This window comes from Aotus nancymaae, unplaced genomic scaffold (genome assembly GCF_030222135.1).
Source record: "Aotus nancymaae isolate 86718 unplaced genomic scaffold, 86718_ANA_hifiasm-v0.15.2.pri h1tg000016l, whole genome shotgun sequence".
Classification (NCBI taxonomy): domain Eukaryota; kingdom Metazoa; phylum Chordata; class Mammalia; order Primates; family Aotidae; genus Aotus; species Aotus nancymaae.
Genome location: NW_026988428.1, coordinates 19,882,057 through 19,896,005, shown reverse-complemented (window position 1 = coordinate 19,896,005; position 13,949 = coordinate 19,882,057). Strand labels below are relative to the sequence as shown.

The following is a 13,949-nucleotide window of genomic DNA, read 5'->3' as shown; positions in this document are numbered from 1 at the left end:
TCGAATTGATCAAGTAGAAGAAAGGACATCAGAAGTCGAGAACCAGCTCAGTGAAATGAAACAAGAAGACAAGATTGGAGAAAAAAGGATGAAAAGGAATGAGCAAAGTCTCCAGGAAATATGAGACTATGTGAAAAGACCTAATTTACGTTTGATAGGTATACCTGAATGTGATGAAGAGAATGAATCCAAGTTGGAAAATACTCTTCAGGATATCATTCAGGAAAATTTTCCCAACCTGGCAAGGCAGGATAATATTCAACTCCAGGTAATACAGAGAACACCACAAAGATATTCTTCAAGAAGACCAATCCCAAGGCACATAATTGCCAGATTTATTAGGGTTGAAATGAAGGAGAAAATACTAAGGGCAGCCAGAGAGAAAGGTCAGGTTACCCATAAAGGGAAACCTATCAGACTTACAGCAGATCTCTCAGCAGAAACCCTACAAGCCAGAAAAGAGTGGGGACCAATATTTAACATCCTTAAAGAAAAGAACTTTCAACCCAGAATTTCCTATCCAGCCGAACTAAGTTTTATAATCGAAGGAAGAATTAAATCCTTTGCGAACAAACAAGTACTTAGAGAGTTCACCACCACCAGGCCTGCTTTACAAGAGCTTCTGAAAGAAGCACTATACGTATAAAGGAACAACCAATATCAGCCTTTCCAAAAATATATCAAAAAGAAAAGAACATTAACACAACGAAAAATTTACACTAACTAAAGGGCAAAACAGCCAGCTAGCATCAAATGCTAGTATTAAAGTTATATATATTCTAATTGGATAAAAAGCCAAAACCCATTGCTATGCTGCATCCAGACCCATCTCACATGCAACGATACACAAAGACTCAAAACAAAGAGAAGGAGGAATATTTATCAACCAATCAGAGAGTAAAAATAAACAAATAAAAAGCAGGAGATGCAATTCTCGCCTCTGATAAAGTAGACTTTAAAGTAACAAAGAGCAAAAGAGGCAAAGAAGGACATTACATAATGGCAAAAGGATCAATGTAACAAGAAGAGCTAACGATTTTATAAATCAGCGAGACAGAAAATTAACAAGGACATCCAGGACTTGAACTCAGACCCGGAACAAGTAAACTTAATAAACATTTATAAAACTCTCCACTTCAAATACATAAAACATACATTACCACCTCACACCTATTCCAAAAGTGACTACATAATTGGAAGTAAATCACTCCTCAGTAATCGCATAGCATTTCATAGGTTTAAATGAAATATTGGTTGGCTGCTCATTTGTTATTTTCTTCCCTTATTCCTTCCTGTTTACATCAAGTATAATTATTGGTATAAAAGAGGTTTTCAATACCCATTGCTAAACTGCATTCTAGCCTGGGCAAGAAAGCAATACTCCCATTCTCTCTCTCTCTTTTTCTTCCTTTTTCCTCCTCTTCTTTATTCTTTTTCTTTCTTTCAAAAATAAAAATAAAAAATAAAATAAATCATGGCTCTATTCTTAGATCCTAAATATTCCAAGAAAACTGGGCTCTGGAGATCTACATTTTTGTATATCACAGTACCTAGAAAGTTATGTTTCTTCACGCATAAAAAAAAAATAGCAGTTTTTACATTGAAGGCTTTGTGAAAAATACAAGAGATAATGCATGTAAAATGCATAGAATAGTGCATTCCCTAGCAAATTACAACTTTATTATATACACATTATATATAAAATAGATATTGTCATTAGCATGTAAAGGATGAGGAAAAATAGAGCAGAATATATGCACACAAGGAGATAAGAGTAATCAGAAACAATAAAATAGATACGACGTATATCAAGACCTTGAAGTGCAAGATGGGAAGCGAGAGAGACAGAGCTGGTGCTACACAGGGAGCAGATAATGTAGGGATTTATGGACTACATAAAGCCATCTGAAATTAATCCTAGGGCTGTGAGGGACTGATTGAGGGGTTTTAGGGAGCTCAGAAATAAGATTTAGATAGGTCTCTATAGCTGAAGCATAAAGAATGGATTATAGGAAGGCAAGACTAGAAGTAGAAAGACTTGTAGTATGATGGTCTGAGCTGGAAAGATGAAAATCAACAGATTCGGAAGATCAAAAAAATGCAGTTGACTGTATTTGGAAATAGTGCATGGATGTACAGAGAGGAAGAATTAGGACAAGGAAGAACAGGAGCAAAGAGGAAGCCCAGCTTTCAGGTTTGGTCATGTGGGTAGAAATCACTGCCCTAACCCCGATTACATTGTTTCAGGTTTTCTTCTTTATCCTAGAGTTCTTTCCTTATCCAGCTTCTATTTATGCATTAAATTGTTTGGGAAATGTATTTTGAATACTTATAATATGCCAGAGTCTATATGTTAAAAATTAGAAGATTCTCCTCTGTTTAGTTCTCTTCTGAATTTTACAGAGAATCACAGAATCTCAGAGCAGGGACAATTTACAAAGCGTGTAGTTCAAACTCTTAGCCAAAAGTTGAATCCTCCATGCAATAATTCTATTATGTACTTATGCTTGGCAGTTCTATATTAGACATAATTATGGTGAACAACTCCCTTTCCAGGTGGCCAATTATTTCTTTCTACATCTGTGATTGCTAATAATTCTCACTTAGAGTCAGCTCAGTTTATCTTCAGTAACCCCTGACTTCTGGCCCATGGTCTTATCACAAGGCCATAAAGAACACGTTTGGTTGTTCATTCTCTTAGCAGCATCTGTATCTTTGTTATGTAAGTCTTTGAAGAAATGGCTTTGTGTCATCTCACTGGTATGGCCATGTTCCTCTGAACATATGCTGGTTTTAATACATCCACTTTAGATATACTTCCCAGAAATGAACACGATACCCAGCTACAATCTGGTAAGTGCACAAAATTTTGACCCTGTTACTGCTTTTATGAATATTAAAAACATTAAATTATTTGTCAGGCATTGTTTATTTGCCTACCTTGCAGAAACTTTTTTTCTTAGGAGCTACAGTTAGATTATATATGTTCCCCTATATAGAAGTAATCAGTATGTATAGTCCTGAAGTTGGCTGCAGGATTATAAAAATTCCCCTATAAAATTTCATCTTGTCAGATTTGAATGCCTCTGTAAAGATCTTCCTTAAGCATATTCTTTATCTAAAAACTGAGCTATGTCTTCTAGCTTCATACTTTGACAAAATCTGATGCTCTGATTTAAATCGTGTGAAAGTGCTGGGTTATGCCACTTTCTGTTTTACTTAGTGATTATCAATTCATTTGTGAAGCCTCTTTGGTTATCTGTCTTTAGCTGGGAGAATATCTTGTAAATAAGAACATTAGGGTGCCTTTAGTCTTTTGGCACTTTTCTTATTATCTTCAAAGACTTAAGAAAGTGATCATATAACCTGAAGTACTTGAATGCAATAATTAGTTTTCATGTCCATCTCTCTACAAGCTCTTTGAAGAACAGAAGTATAAAATTCAAGTATCAGTAATTTAAACCATTTCTTGGGACATACACACCAAGCAAATGAGTGAAAAATTATCACTTTCATGTTCTATTAATATTAATCCAGAAATTATATCAATTAAGATTAATGATATAAATTTATTTAGAAAATGACATTATCTTCTAATATATGTAATTGCCTTGAGTTTAATTTTCATCGACTAATTTTTATTTCACTCTTTCCAGGTCAAAAATATTTTTCCTGGCAGAAATTATGGAGCCAACACTGGGCTTCTGTTCTATTCAATCTGTAATATATTAACATTGCACTGCTGGCTCAAAACAGCAAATTTATACTTTTTTGTGCTATTTTTCCATCTTTCAAATAGATCAAATATATCTAAATATATCTAAAAGAGAGCACTTAGCACTTTGGTTTTCTTTATCTTTCTTTTTCCTAACAAATTTCAGTTCATTTTGACTCTTATTCTTTGGATGTTATCATTATTATTATTTAGATTCAGGAAATTCATATAATTGTCCTTGGTTGAAGCTAGGCAGGGCTATGCAAGATCATATGGCAAAGTAACAGCAGCTCTATTTTAGTGAAAATAGAGAAGACATGCTTCTGGAGTTCCAAGTAGGAAACTGGAACACATTTTCCTAGAGAAATTTTGAAAGCATTGGATTTAGGTTCTAAAATGTTATATGTTACTATATTCATTGAGTCAGTTGCCCAGGAATTTTCCCCTAGGAATTATGTCTGTCCTAAATAAACCCTCGACTAAAGTAAAAAAAAAAAAAAAAAAAAAAAAAAAATGATCCAAGCACAAATATCTGTTTCAAAGTAGGCTATAAAAGGACTTTATCTAAGTACTTTATTTTTGGAATGGGATAAAGGAGAATATATGTGTTGTTGACAAGGCTGGAGAAATCTTTCATCATATCTTACTGTCAAACTTTTGGGAGTATCTTGGCTCTATTGTTTCTGGAATCTGTGAGATAATCTAATATTATGCAAGTGAATCCTTCTTTTTGCTTTATCTACTCAGACACAGTTTCTATTACATGCCTACAATTAAAAAAAAAACAAATTTTTGTGGGGGAAGCACAGACTTTTACTTTCTGTGTATGTAGAATACTTAGATGGGAAAATGTACTCAGAGCTTCTAACACATCTTAAAATTAAGTTCTGGAATACAGATCATTTATAAATTTAATTTGGTATATAAGCAGTTAAGAAATATGTGTTAAGTGAAAGAACACTGTGGAGTTTCTGTGATACCTTTACATATCAAAATTTTAATGATAATTATTTTGCTTACAGTTATGTACACTCAGAACCTGCCAAATGCCAAATATTAAAAGTATAGTCTCAAAGTACATGAAAGATTACACACTAAAGGAGACTCTCAGGATTGTGATGGGAATAAATTAAATAAATCTATAGAGCTTCACTTTTATGCCTTTGATATTCTAACACAAAGATTTATTGGTAGTGATTAAGTGTGACTGCTTTGCTCCAAGGATAAACTGCTTCTCAGGAGAGGATGCTGCTGATAGTTGAGTTGGGATGTTAATTTTATTGTAATGACATTGAAAAATTAATTCACATATGAAATCCATTTTCCTAGCGTTTTCCATTTAGAATGCATAGAAAAGTCTAGCATATATTATCTATATTGTAACTAAAGATTGAAAATGGTATTAGTCAGTATATTAACATTCATATGGTATCTTTACACTTAAGTTACAAAATAGAGATTTCAGCATGGATATGGGCTTCACTAAAAAAAAAATTATATGGTGTTAAGAGGCAAGAGAAAAACATTAGAAGATAAGGATTTAAGCTAAATATTTCATCATTTATACTCTGGAGATAAATTCAGTGGATATTCTGTCAATTTTAATATGTCCACTGCCTATTCAAGACTGTCTTGAGAATTAGACAGGTGAGTTCTTATTGAAACAGACATCCTCATCCTTAATCCCAGAAGTCTCTATAAAACTAAGCTTCTTATAATCAAAGTTGAGTGTAGAAATGTGAATCCTCTAGGGTAACAGACGTCAGATAGTCCAGTCTGACAAGTCTTTAGATTGAAAATTTAAAGTAGAAAAATGAAACAAAATATTTGAATAGACACATACTTAGGGCATTTCTGAACACAAAAGATGAATCAAAAATAAATAAATAAATAAAATTCTTAGAGAGAGAGAGAGAAAGAGAGAGGAAAAGAAATCCCACATGCTATATACAAAAGAATGACAATCAATTGATCATTAGCCATATCTAGAAGCAAGAAGAGCCATAACTTCAAAGTTCTGAGGGCAAATTATTTTTAACCAATAGTTCTACGCTTCGGGAAATTATCAACTGATGTTGGGTGTAAAATATATTTTCAGGTCTCTAATGACTCAAGGAGTTTGCTGCTTGCCCATCAGCACATTTACAGAGATGCTGACATGTGAAACCAGCAGCTAAATATATTCCAGGGGAGAAAAGTGAGATATTTAATGAGATATATAATAAAAAAATAATTAACACTGATGATTCAAAAATTTTTGGTAAGCAAGAACATTGATAACATTTAATTTTATCCATTCCCTTGTAAGCTCATAGTTCTTGATTCCAAAGTAACATACTTATCAAATTATAATAGCATAAATGTTATTTTTAATGTGATGTGGGGCTTATACCTGTGCAGTCTGAAAGTCTGTGACTAACTGTCAGGTAAATTTAACCATTTGGGGGTTCCAATAGTGTTTTTTTTTTTTTTTTTTTTTTTTTTTTTTTACCATTTACTAAGCCATGTTCTACCAGCTTTATTGAAAATATGACTGACGGTTTGATTTCTAATTGACTATTTTGTTAGTCAACAAGTTCTGAACTTAGGCAAAGAAGAGAGTTTCTATTTATTGTGCCCTAAAATACCCCAAACTAAGTACAATTTGGTGAGTTGAACCTCATTCAGAAACCAGGGTTTTTGGGGTACCAGACCATGTAGGTTTTAAGTCTTTATGGGACCTTCTATCACTCCATACAGCGCTATTGTAGCTCACTGTAATCTCAAATTCATGAGCTCAAGCAATCTTCCTGTCTCAGCCTTAGGAGTAGCTAGGTTACATGCACATGCTATCATGCCTGTCTAAAGTATTTTTACTTTTTGCAGAAATGGAGTCTCACTCTGTTGCCCAGGCTAGGTCTCAAACTGCTGGGCTTGAATAATTCTCCCACTTCAGCCTCCCGAAGTGCTGGGATTACAGGCATGAGTCATCATTCTGGCCTGTGTGGTTGGCTTTAATTGGCCATCCTGACCAAGAAGCTTTTAGGTTAATACACAGGCTGGAGAGCTAAGAATGGTAAATACATTCTTAAGGATAAGGGTAAAAGGTATAAAAGAAAAGAGGTGAAATTTTCAGGTCTGGTTGTTCTAAATGTATTAGAAAAGGAGAAGATACTTATTTTGTTAAATAGGAAAAGGTGCCTGGAGTTCAAAGAAATCAAACAGAGAGTGGTAGATAAGATCTCAAAGAGTCATGGCATCCCCAGAGGAAGTCCACATCGAAAAAACTATGAAGAATTATAATATTAATACTGAGACTAATATTGAAAATAAGTGACTCACTCCTTAAATGTCAGGAGAGCTATACCAGAAGGCTACAGAGAGACTGTTCAAGTTTTAAAGGGGAAAACCAAGAAAATTATTGTGAGGCATTCAAAGAATTACTAGTTGAGTTTTAGTTTGACACAATTATTATAGGTTAAGTATACTCTATATAAATTTGCTGGAGAAATTTATGGAATTAATGCTTTAAAGAAAAGTACAGCAAAGATGAGGCATAATAAAGGCAAACTAGGCAGACCAACAATAGATTGACTTTAGGCCTAGGTTAGATGTTAAAAGACTAGCAACTGTTTAATAATACCCAGGACGGTAAAGATGGACAAACAAGATTTTCATGACTAGTGGGTGGTTTAGCAGATTAAATATTGTTGATTTCCTATTTCTCATCATAAGACAATAGAGAGAAATATAAGCAAAACTAATGCCTGGACCAGAAAGCAAAGAAAAAGTAGAATTAAAGTAGGAATGCGAATCTTGTAAGTTGCATGTGTGTTAAATTTACTGGATGGTAAGTATGCCTCAAATTAAACTTTTGTTTAAGACTGCCAACTTAAAAATTTCTGAACTTTGCAAGAATTTGGAATGTCTCAAATGCTGTTCTCTGAAAGTAACTCCCCCATATGGCTTTTTAAAAAATGTACCATAATTAAATCCTCTAGAGAGTTCTCCCAATTAAATTTAAAGTTACAGACTGTCAATTGTAAATAGCTGCTATCCTAGCAAATTTGAAAATAAGATATTGTCTAGTTCTGCTTATCCTCGCAAAGACTAATGAACCTCTGCTATGAATTTTGGGATAGTGAGCATAGCTCTGTTAAGTACTAAGCCCTGAAAACATCGTTTTGCTGGGCCAATGGATAGAATGTAGAAACAACTGATAGGATACCACAGGTTGCAACTGTGCATGTACAATCTATAGCGTTTGACATTATGAAAAGGGTTGCTTCATTTATTGTTTTTATTTTTAAAATAAAATATACTTAAAATTATTTTTCATCTTGATAGAAGGCTAGCAAACATGAAATTTGAACACAGATAAGAGTGTAATCTATTAAAGTGCACTGAAAGAGGATATGGTTTCTTTAAAAAGAAAGAAAATTGAAATTGTTTAAATGAAATTTAAAACACTTGGAAAAATTCAAGAATAAGCTGTCAACATTTAGAAATATTAATAATTAACGATAACATAAAATTCAATAGAGATAAATTTTGAAACCTTGTAATTTAAAAGTAATTTTTCTATCTCTGTTAAAACTCATTATATGAAGACAACTTACTCTCTGGTAATCCAGAAATCAAGGTACAGTGTCATGCAAATTCTGAATACATGTTAAACATTATTCACATAAGTCCTTTGAACACTGATTGCATATTGATGCTCATGGGGCCACTACTATGGAAAAATCAATAATAACGGAAATACTTTTGTGCTTTCATTAATTAACTCTGACTTGCCTTGAACTTAAATCCATTTAAACCTAAATACCACTAATCCATGGGAAATAATCGTACTAAGAAATGTTAGCCATTTTTCCCTCATAGAATGTTCTTAATATTACTCTTAATATTAAAAACAAGTATTCTATATAATGCATTTTACAATTACATTTTGCCAGTACATATTGTAAAATAAAACCCAAAGTCAAGCATGGTAAGCTATTTAAGTGAAGAACTAATATTTGTTTCTGTGAGGGTACTTAGTAGTTGAGAAATAATTGTATAAAATTAATATAAAATAAACCCAACAGTATATCAAGTTAATAATAGCTAAACTTTAAATATGTTATTTTAAATCATTGTATAATTGAAATGTTTAACTTTAGTAGCTATTTAAAAAGACATTTCAGTTGGCTCCAACAACAACTAATGAAGTATGCAGTGTACTACCTTGGTATCAGACTTACATGCAGTTGTGAAAACTGTTCACATTGCCATTCTTTGTAAGTATTTCTCTGGGAGAAATGAGAATTAACTTTTAAGAGAAATAAACCATGTTCACTAGTCACGCTGGTTTTGATCATTTATATATTTTTAGACTTGAAATAAACTGCCAAAAATTTTTTAAAAATTATCAGAGGAAAGTCGTTTTTAGAGGAATGTTTTTCTCAATAGTCACAAAATAGAGAATATCATTACTAAACAAAATTAAGACATCTGAAACAGATTATGATTTTTGAGTGATCAGTAACTAAAGAATAAATATCTGTTATTGACTATGACTGAGCTTTGATTGTATTGTAGAACTAATAATGTTCTCAAAGTCATTTATTTCTGGACAATATTTCTACTGAATTGGGATATATGTACATAATTTTTAGTAACTAGCAAACTAATAAACAACTACATTAGTGAGTTGTTCTGCAACTTGTAAATATATACTTCCCCATTATTAGTAAACATCTACAAAGCAAGTGAGAAGGCAAAAGATGAAGTCAATTGATAAGCCTGTATATTCTAATCCTAAGAGCCTGTTACGAAATGATGATGAGAGCAGTGAATATTCTTTCATAAGGAAGAAGGGAAATGTGAAAACCAAAAACACAATGTAAGAAATACTTGAGAGGGAGAAAAAGCAATAACCAACCAATAGATTCTGGAATAAAGAGAAATTGATTTACATTTAAAGAACATGTCCTAAAGGGGCCATTTTGTCAATGAAAATGTTACTATGTATTTTTAAAATGTTATTTCTGAATCCACTTGCTTTCCAGCAGCTGCTGCAACTCAAAATTTGCCAATTTTGCAAGTCATTTAAATGTTCCATATTATATATGAATGAAAAGATACACTATTAATTTCCTGACAGATGCAAAACAATCTGCTCTGAGTCTAAAATAAGTTTATATTCAATCAGTCAGGGAAATGTTTCCCCTTTACTCCATTTTAAAGAGTAGATACTTATAATTGCCATGAGAGAAAACAAAGTTAGATGGTATAATCTCATTTTATCATACCAATCAGGTATTCATTTTAACATCAGTAGGGTAACTGAATTACTTTTAAGGATTTTGAAACAAATCTATGGTCACATTGAAGAAAATGCTTATTTCCACTACAGGATAAATAATTTTATGATCTTGTAAAGAGTAGCTCATTATAATCAGGAAACATGAGCTCTGAGTTGTTTTAGGTAATATCTGGAAAATACTGGCTTCAATATAGTTCTTTTGTTTCTAACCACTCTCTTTTAAATTCTCTACAAATAATAATAAAGAATTAATAAAAGTTAGAAAAAGAGGGGAAAAAATCCCCAAACCTACTTTTTCTTCAGTCTTCGATCCTTCTCAGCTTGAGTTCCAAGTTTGCCTAACCCCAGGGACTCCTGAGCTGCAGCTTCAGTCTCCATAAAGCCTCCTGTGAAGAGAAGTAACTAACTATTCAGATTATGTTGCACAGGTTGTGTCAATTCTGAAGTCAGGTTGTTAAAGTTTACTTAAGCAACTGTTTAGTATCTCATTTTAAAATCCTCTTTATATTACTAACCCAACATGCATAAAATGACATGGATACATACATAAACATACACTGAGAAAATGAAAACAAAACAAAACAGTACCTATGGGGATACAATTTGTTGCACCCAGTGGCAATGTAATAAATGTGGCCTGTACTCTGACAGACACTTGAGTATACTCTCCTCAAGTCTTGAAGTCTATCTTTACACTTTTCTTATGGAAAATAAGAGCAAATATCTTTGTAGTGTGTGAGATTTGTTTCTTTTTTCAACAATTTGCGTATAATGTTTCACATATAATGGGATATTTCACATATAATGGGATAAATGATAGCCCAATGTGTAGGAACTGAAGTATATGCTTTCTATTACAAGTTGAGAGAATGGAGAGGCCTTTGCTGACTTTTAAGAGCTCTTCAGAGCCTGCTCCTGGAACTTTGTTCTGCTCTACTGGCTGACTCTTACATCCCTCACTATAAATCTTACTTCTAGAACTTGATGTGTTCTGGGCAGGTTCTTGTGTTGTTTTTTAAACTTCATAATATTTTCTGAAAAAAAATCATAAGTCTTTCTTTACAAGAGCTTGATAAAAATAGTTATTATCCCATAGGTCATAAATTCTCATTTAGTGTCAATATATAATATGTACATCTTATATAACTTTGTAATAAAAAGAGAAAGAAAGTAAAGTATGATGTACATCAAACATATCTCACAGGATTCCTAACCACAAAATTAATTCATAAATTATCTATTGTAATTGAAAAATAAGGATTTACTCTTATGTTCTGAAGTCAAGCTAAATGAAAATGCTCACTATTTTTAAATGGGTTAAGGTATATAAATTTTTTTTTTTTTTTTTTTTTTTTTTTTGAGACAGAGTTTCGCTCTTGTTACCCAGGCTGGAGTGCAATGGTGCTATCTCGGCTCACCGCAACCTCCGCCTCCTGGGTTCAGGCAATTCTCCTGCCTCAGCCTCCTGAGTAGCTGATATAAATTTTTTTAATAAAATAAATTTAAATTCCAGGTAAGCTAAAGATTAGGTAGGAAGATTTAAGCTAATACACACTCTTACAAAGACTGTGCAAGAAATTTCCTCAATATATCAGTAAATAAGACCACTGAAGACAACTTTCACTCTTCTCTCATTGTAGTGGACACTTCCTTACTTTACATTTGCAGGACTTGACCAAGGTATGGTTTCTCTTCAGCAGAGTAAAATATCTTACCAAAGCACGAGAAGCAAATTTTGGTGTTACTGTTTTTAATAATTTATTTTACCAAATAATTTATAGTACTGGACAATTTTAACTTTCGAACATTGGTATAAATACATTAATCTCATTGCCGATAACCCTGTTAAACTGTATAATTTTTTAAAAAGTCTCCTTTAATTAAAAACATTTATTGCTGTCTAGATCTAATTCAGAGAAATGGAGTTTGAGGGTCAAAATTTATTTACTTATTATGCAAATATTTAATTAATACAGGTACTTAAAACTTTTTTTATTGTGAAAGATTTTCCTTCTTCATATAGATTAGGAAAGCCTTCCACTGGTGACTGAAGTACTCTTGGGAAACATTTTCAAACGGGAAATTTTCTGTTATGTACAGTGATTGAATATTTTCATTTTATTTCTCTCATCTGTATATTTGCTTTGCTGTATATCAATAAATTATTATTCATAGTCTTCAAATAATAATAAAATGTTCTCTTGAAATGTAAATGAAAATGAATGAGTCACTTAAAAGTTATAAAATTCTTGAATGGTCCATACGGGGACATAGAGATTGATGAAGCAGACCTATTCAGTAAACAATGAAACATTTTCAACCACCAGGTGGTTGGATAATTCGGGCTTTTATTCTTCCAAACAATATAAGAACATTTAAATTCCGATTTAAATTTATTCATGTACCCAACATTTTAGTAGAAAAAAATAACATTTTAAAATAATAAAACTTGAAAGCAAAGAAAACTCTAGGAATATTTTGTGAGTTAAATCTAGACATTTTATTTTCTCATAAACACAAAAATAAAAAGCATCATGAAGATAGAAATACTCAGAATATTTCAAAATCTAATATTTTGTTTTCAAAGCATTTGATAGATAATTGGAACTACATCCTGCTCAAAATGCCAGATACAAAGGTACTTAAGGCCATTGTAAGAAAAGTTATTTTTAAGCATCACATGCAGGACAGTGTGCTTAACCAGGAGGAAAGTCCCAGCAAATGCATATTTTCAGCCCAATTAAAGCATATCTGAGGGAGGACATTTCTTCACAGAACTGACGCAGCTGCCTCACTCATCTCATGTTTATCTTTCCACATACTTGATCAACTAGCTGGTAAAGGTGACCTTAGCCAAACCAGCTTATTAATTCTTTTACTCTATGGATGATTATCCAAATCCAGTGAGGGTCTGTCTCATTCTTATCTAGGCATCAGTGGGCCCATATGGTTATGTGAACTTCAGAAATATCTATTTATCTATACCAATATTTTATTCACTAGCTACTATTAAGCACTCGAAATATGCCTAATCCAAATGATGTACTGTAAGCATAAAATACACACCAGGTTTTGAAAATGTGGTAGAAAAAAAAGGAAGAGGTGTAATTAATAAATTTTAAGTGATCATGTGTTGAAATGACTGTATTGTTTCTGTATCGGGTTAAATTAAATGTAGGATAAAATTAATCCCACCTGTCCTTTTAACTTTTCTCAATGTGGCTACCAGAACATTTAAAATTACATACATGGTTCACATTTGTGGCTTATATTAATATTGGCCAGCACTATATACCAGAGTTTCTACCTGGAGACAGAACATCCACAGAGGAAATGTAAATGTTTATGTATCTTGAGAGAGGGCCCTTTTTATAATATTATAATGATTGGCACATATTGGACAGGGGACAAGGATTCTAAATATCCTTCATTAAGTGGAGAATCTGTAGCTTGTTTCTTTTTTCTCCTTTTGTTTTTGAGACAGGGTCTCAGTCTCTCACAGCTTGGAGTGCAGTGGCACCATCAGAGCTCATTGCAGCCTCAAATTCCTGGAGTCAACCCATCCTCCTCCCAAGTAGGTGGGACTATAGATGTGTGCCACCTTGCCTAGCTAGTTTTTCAATTTTTTTGTAGACATGAGGTCTTGCCATATTGCATAGGCAGGTCTTGAACTGCTGGCCTCAAGGGATCCTCTGACATTGGCCTCCCAAAGCAATGGGATTACAGATGTCACCTAGCTTGTCATTCTCAAAATGACAAGTTCCCCAGAGGAGAAACACTGGCCTGTGGAAGCTAGGGGTTACTCACTCTTCAAGAGGTCTATTAGGGAACTATGTGGAAAGAACATAATGAACTCTACCCCTCTCTTGGCCTGAGGTGCTCAGGCTTGCGGGCTCGAGCTCCAAGATACAGTGGATAACTTACATAATAAATTGTTTATTGCCT

The 13,949-nt window shown here is 33.0% G+C and overlaps 1 protein-coding gene across 22 annotated transcripts in view; it reads right to left on the bottom strand.

Moving 5' to 3' along the window:
• Positions 1-13,949, bottom strand: part of PPFIA2 (PTPRF interacting protein alpha 2) — a 495,144-nt gene that overhangs the window by 56,935 nt on the left and 424,260 nt on the right. For all 22 annotated transcript variants that reach the window (XM_064376927.1, XM_012442054.3, XM_064376925.1 and 19 more), the window contains one exon: positions 10,297-10,390. In XM_064376927.1, the coding sequence (XP_064232997.1) occupies positions 10,297-10,390 (94 nt within the window). The remainder of the gene's footprint in view (positions 1-10,296; positions 10,391-13,949) is intronic.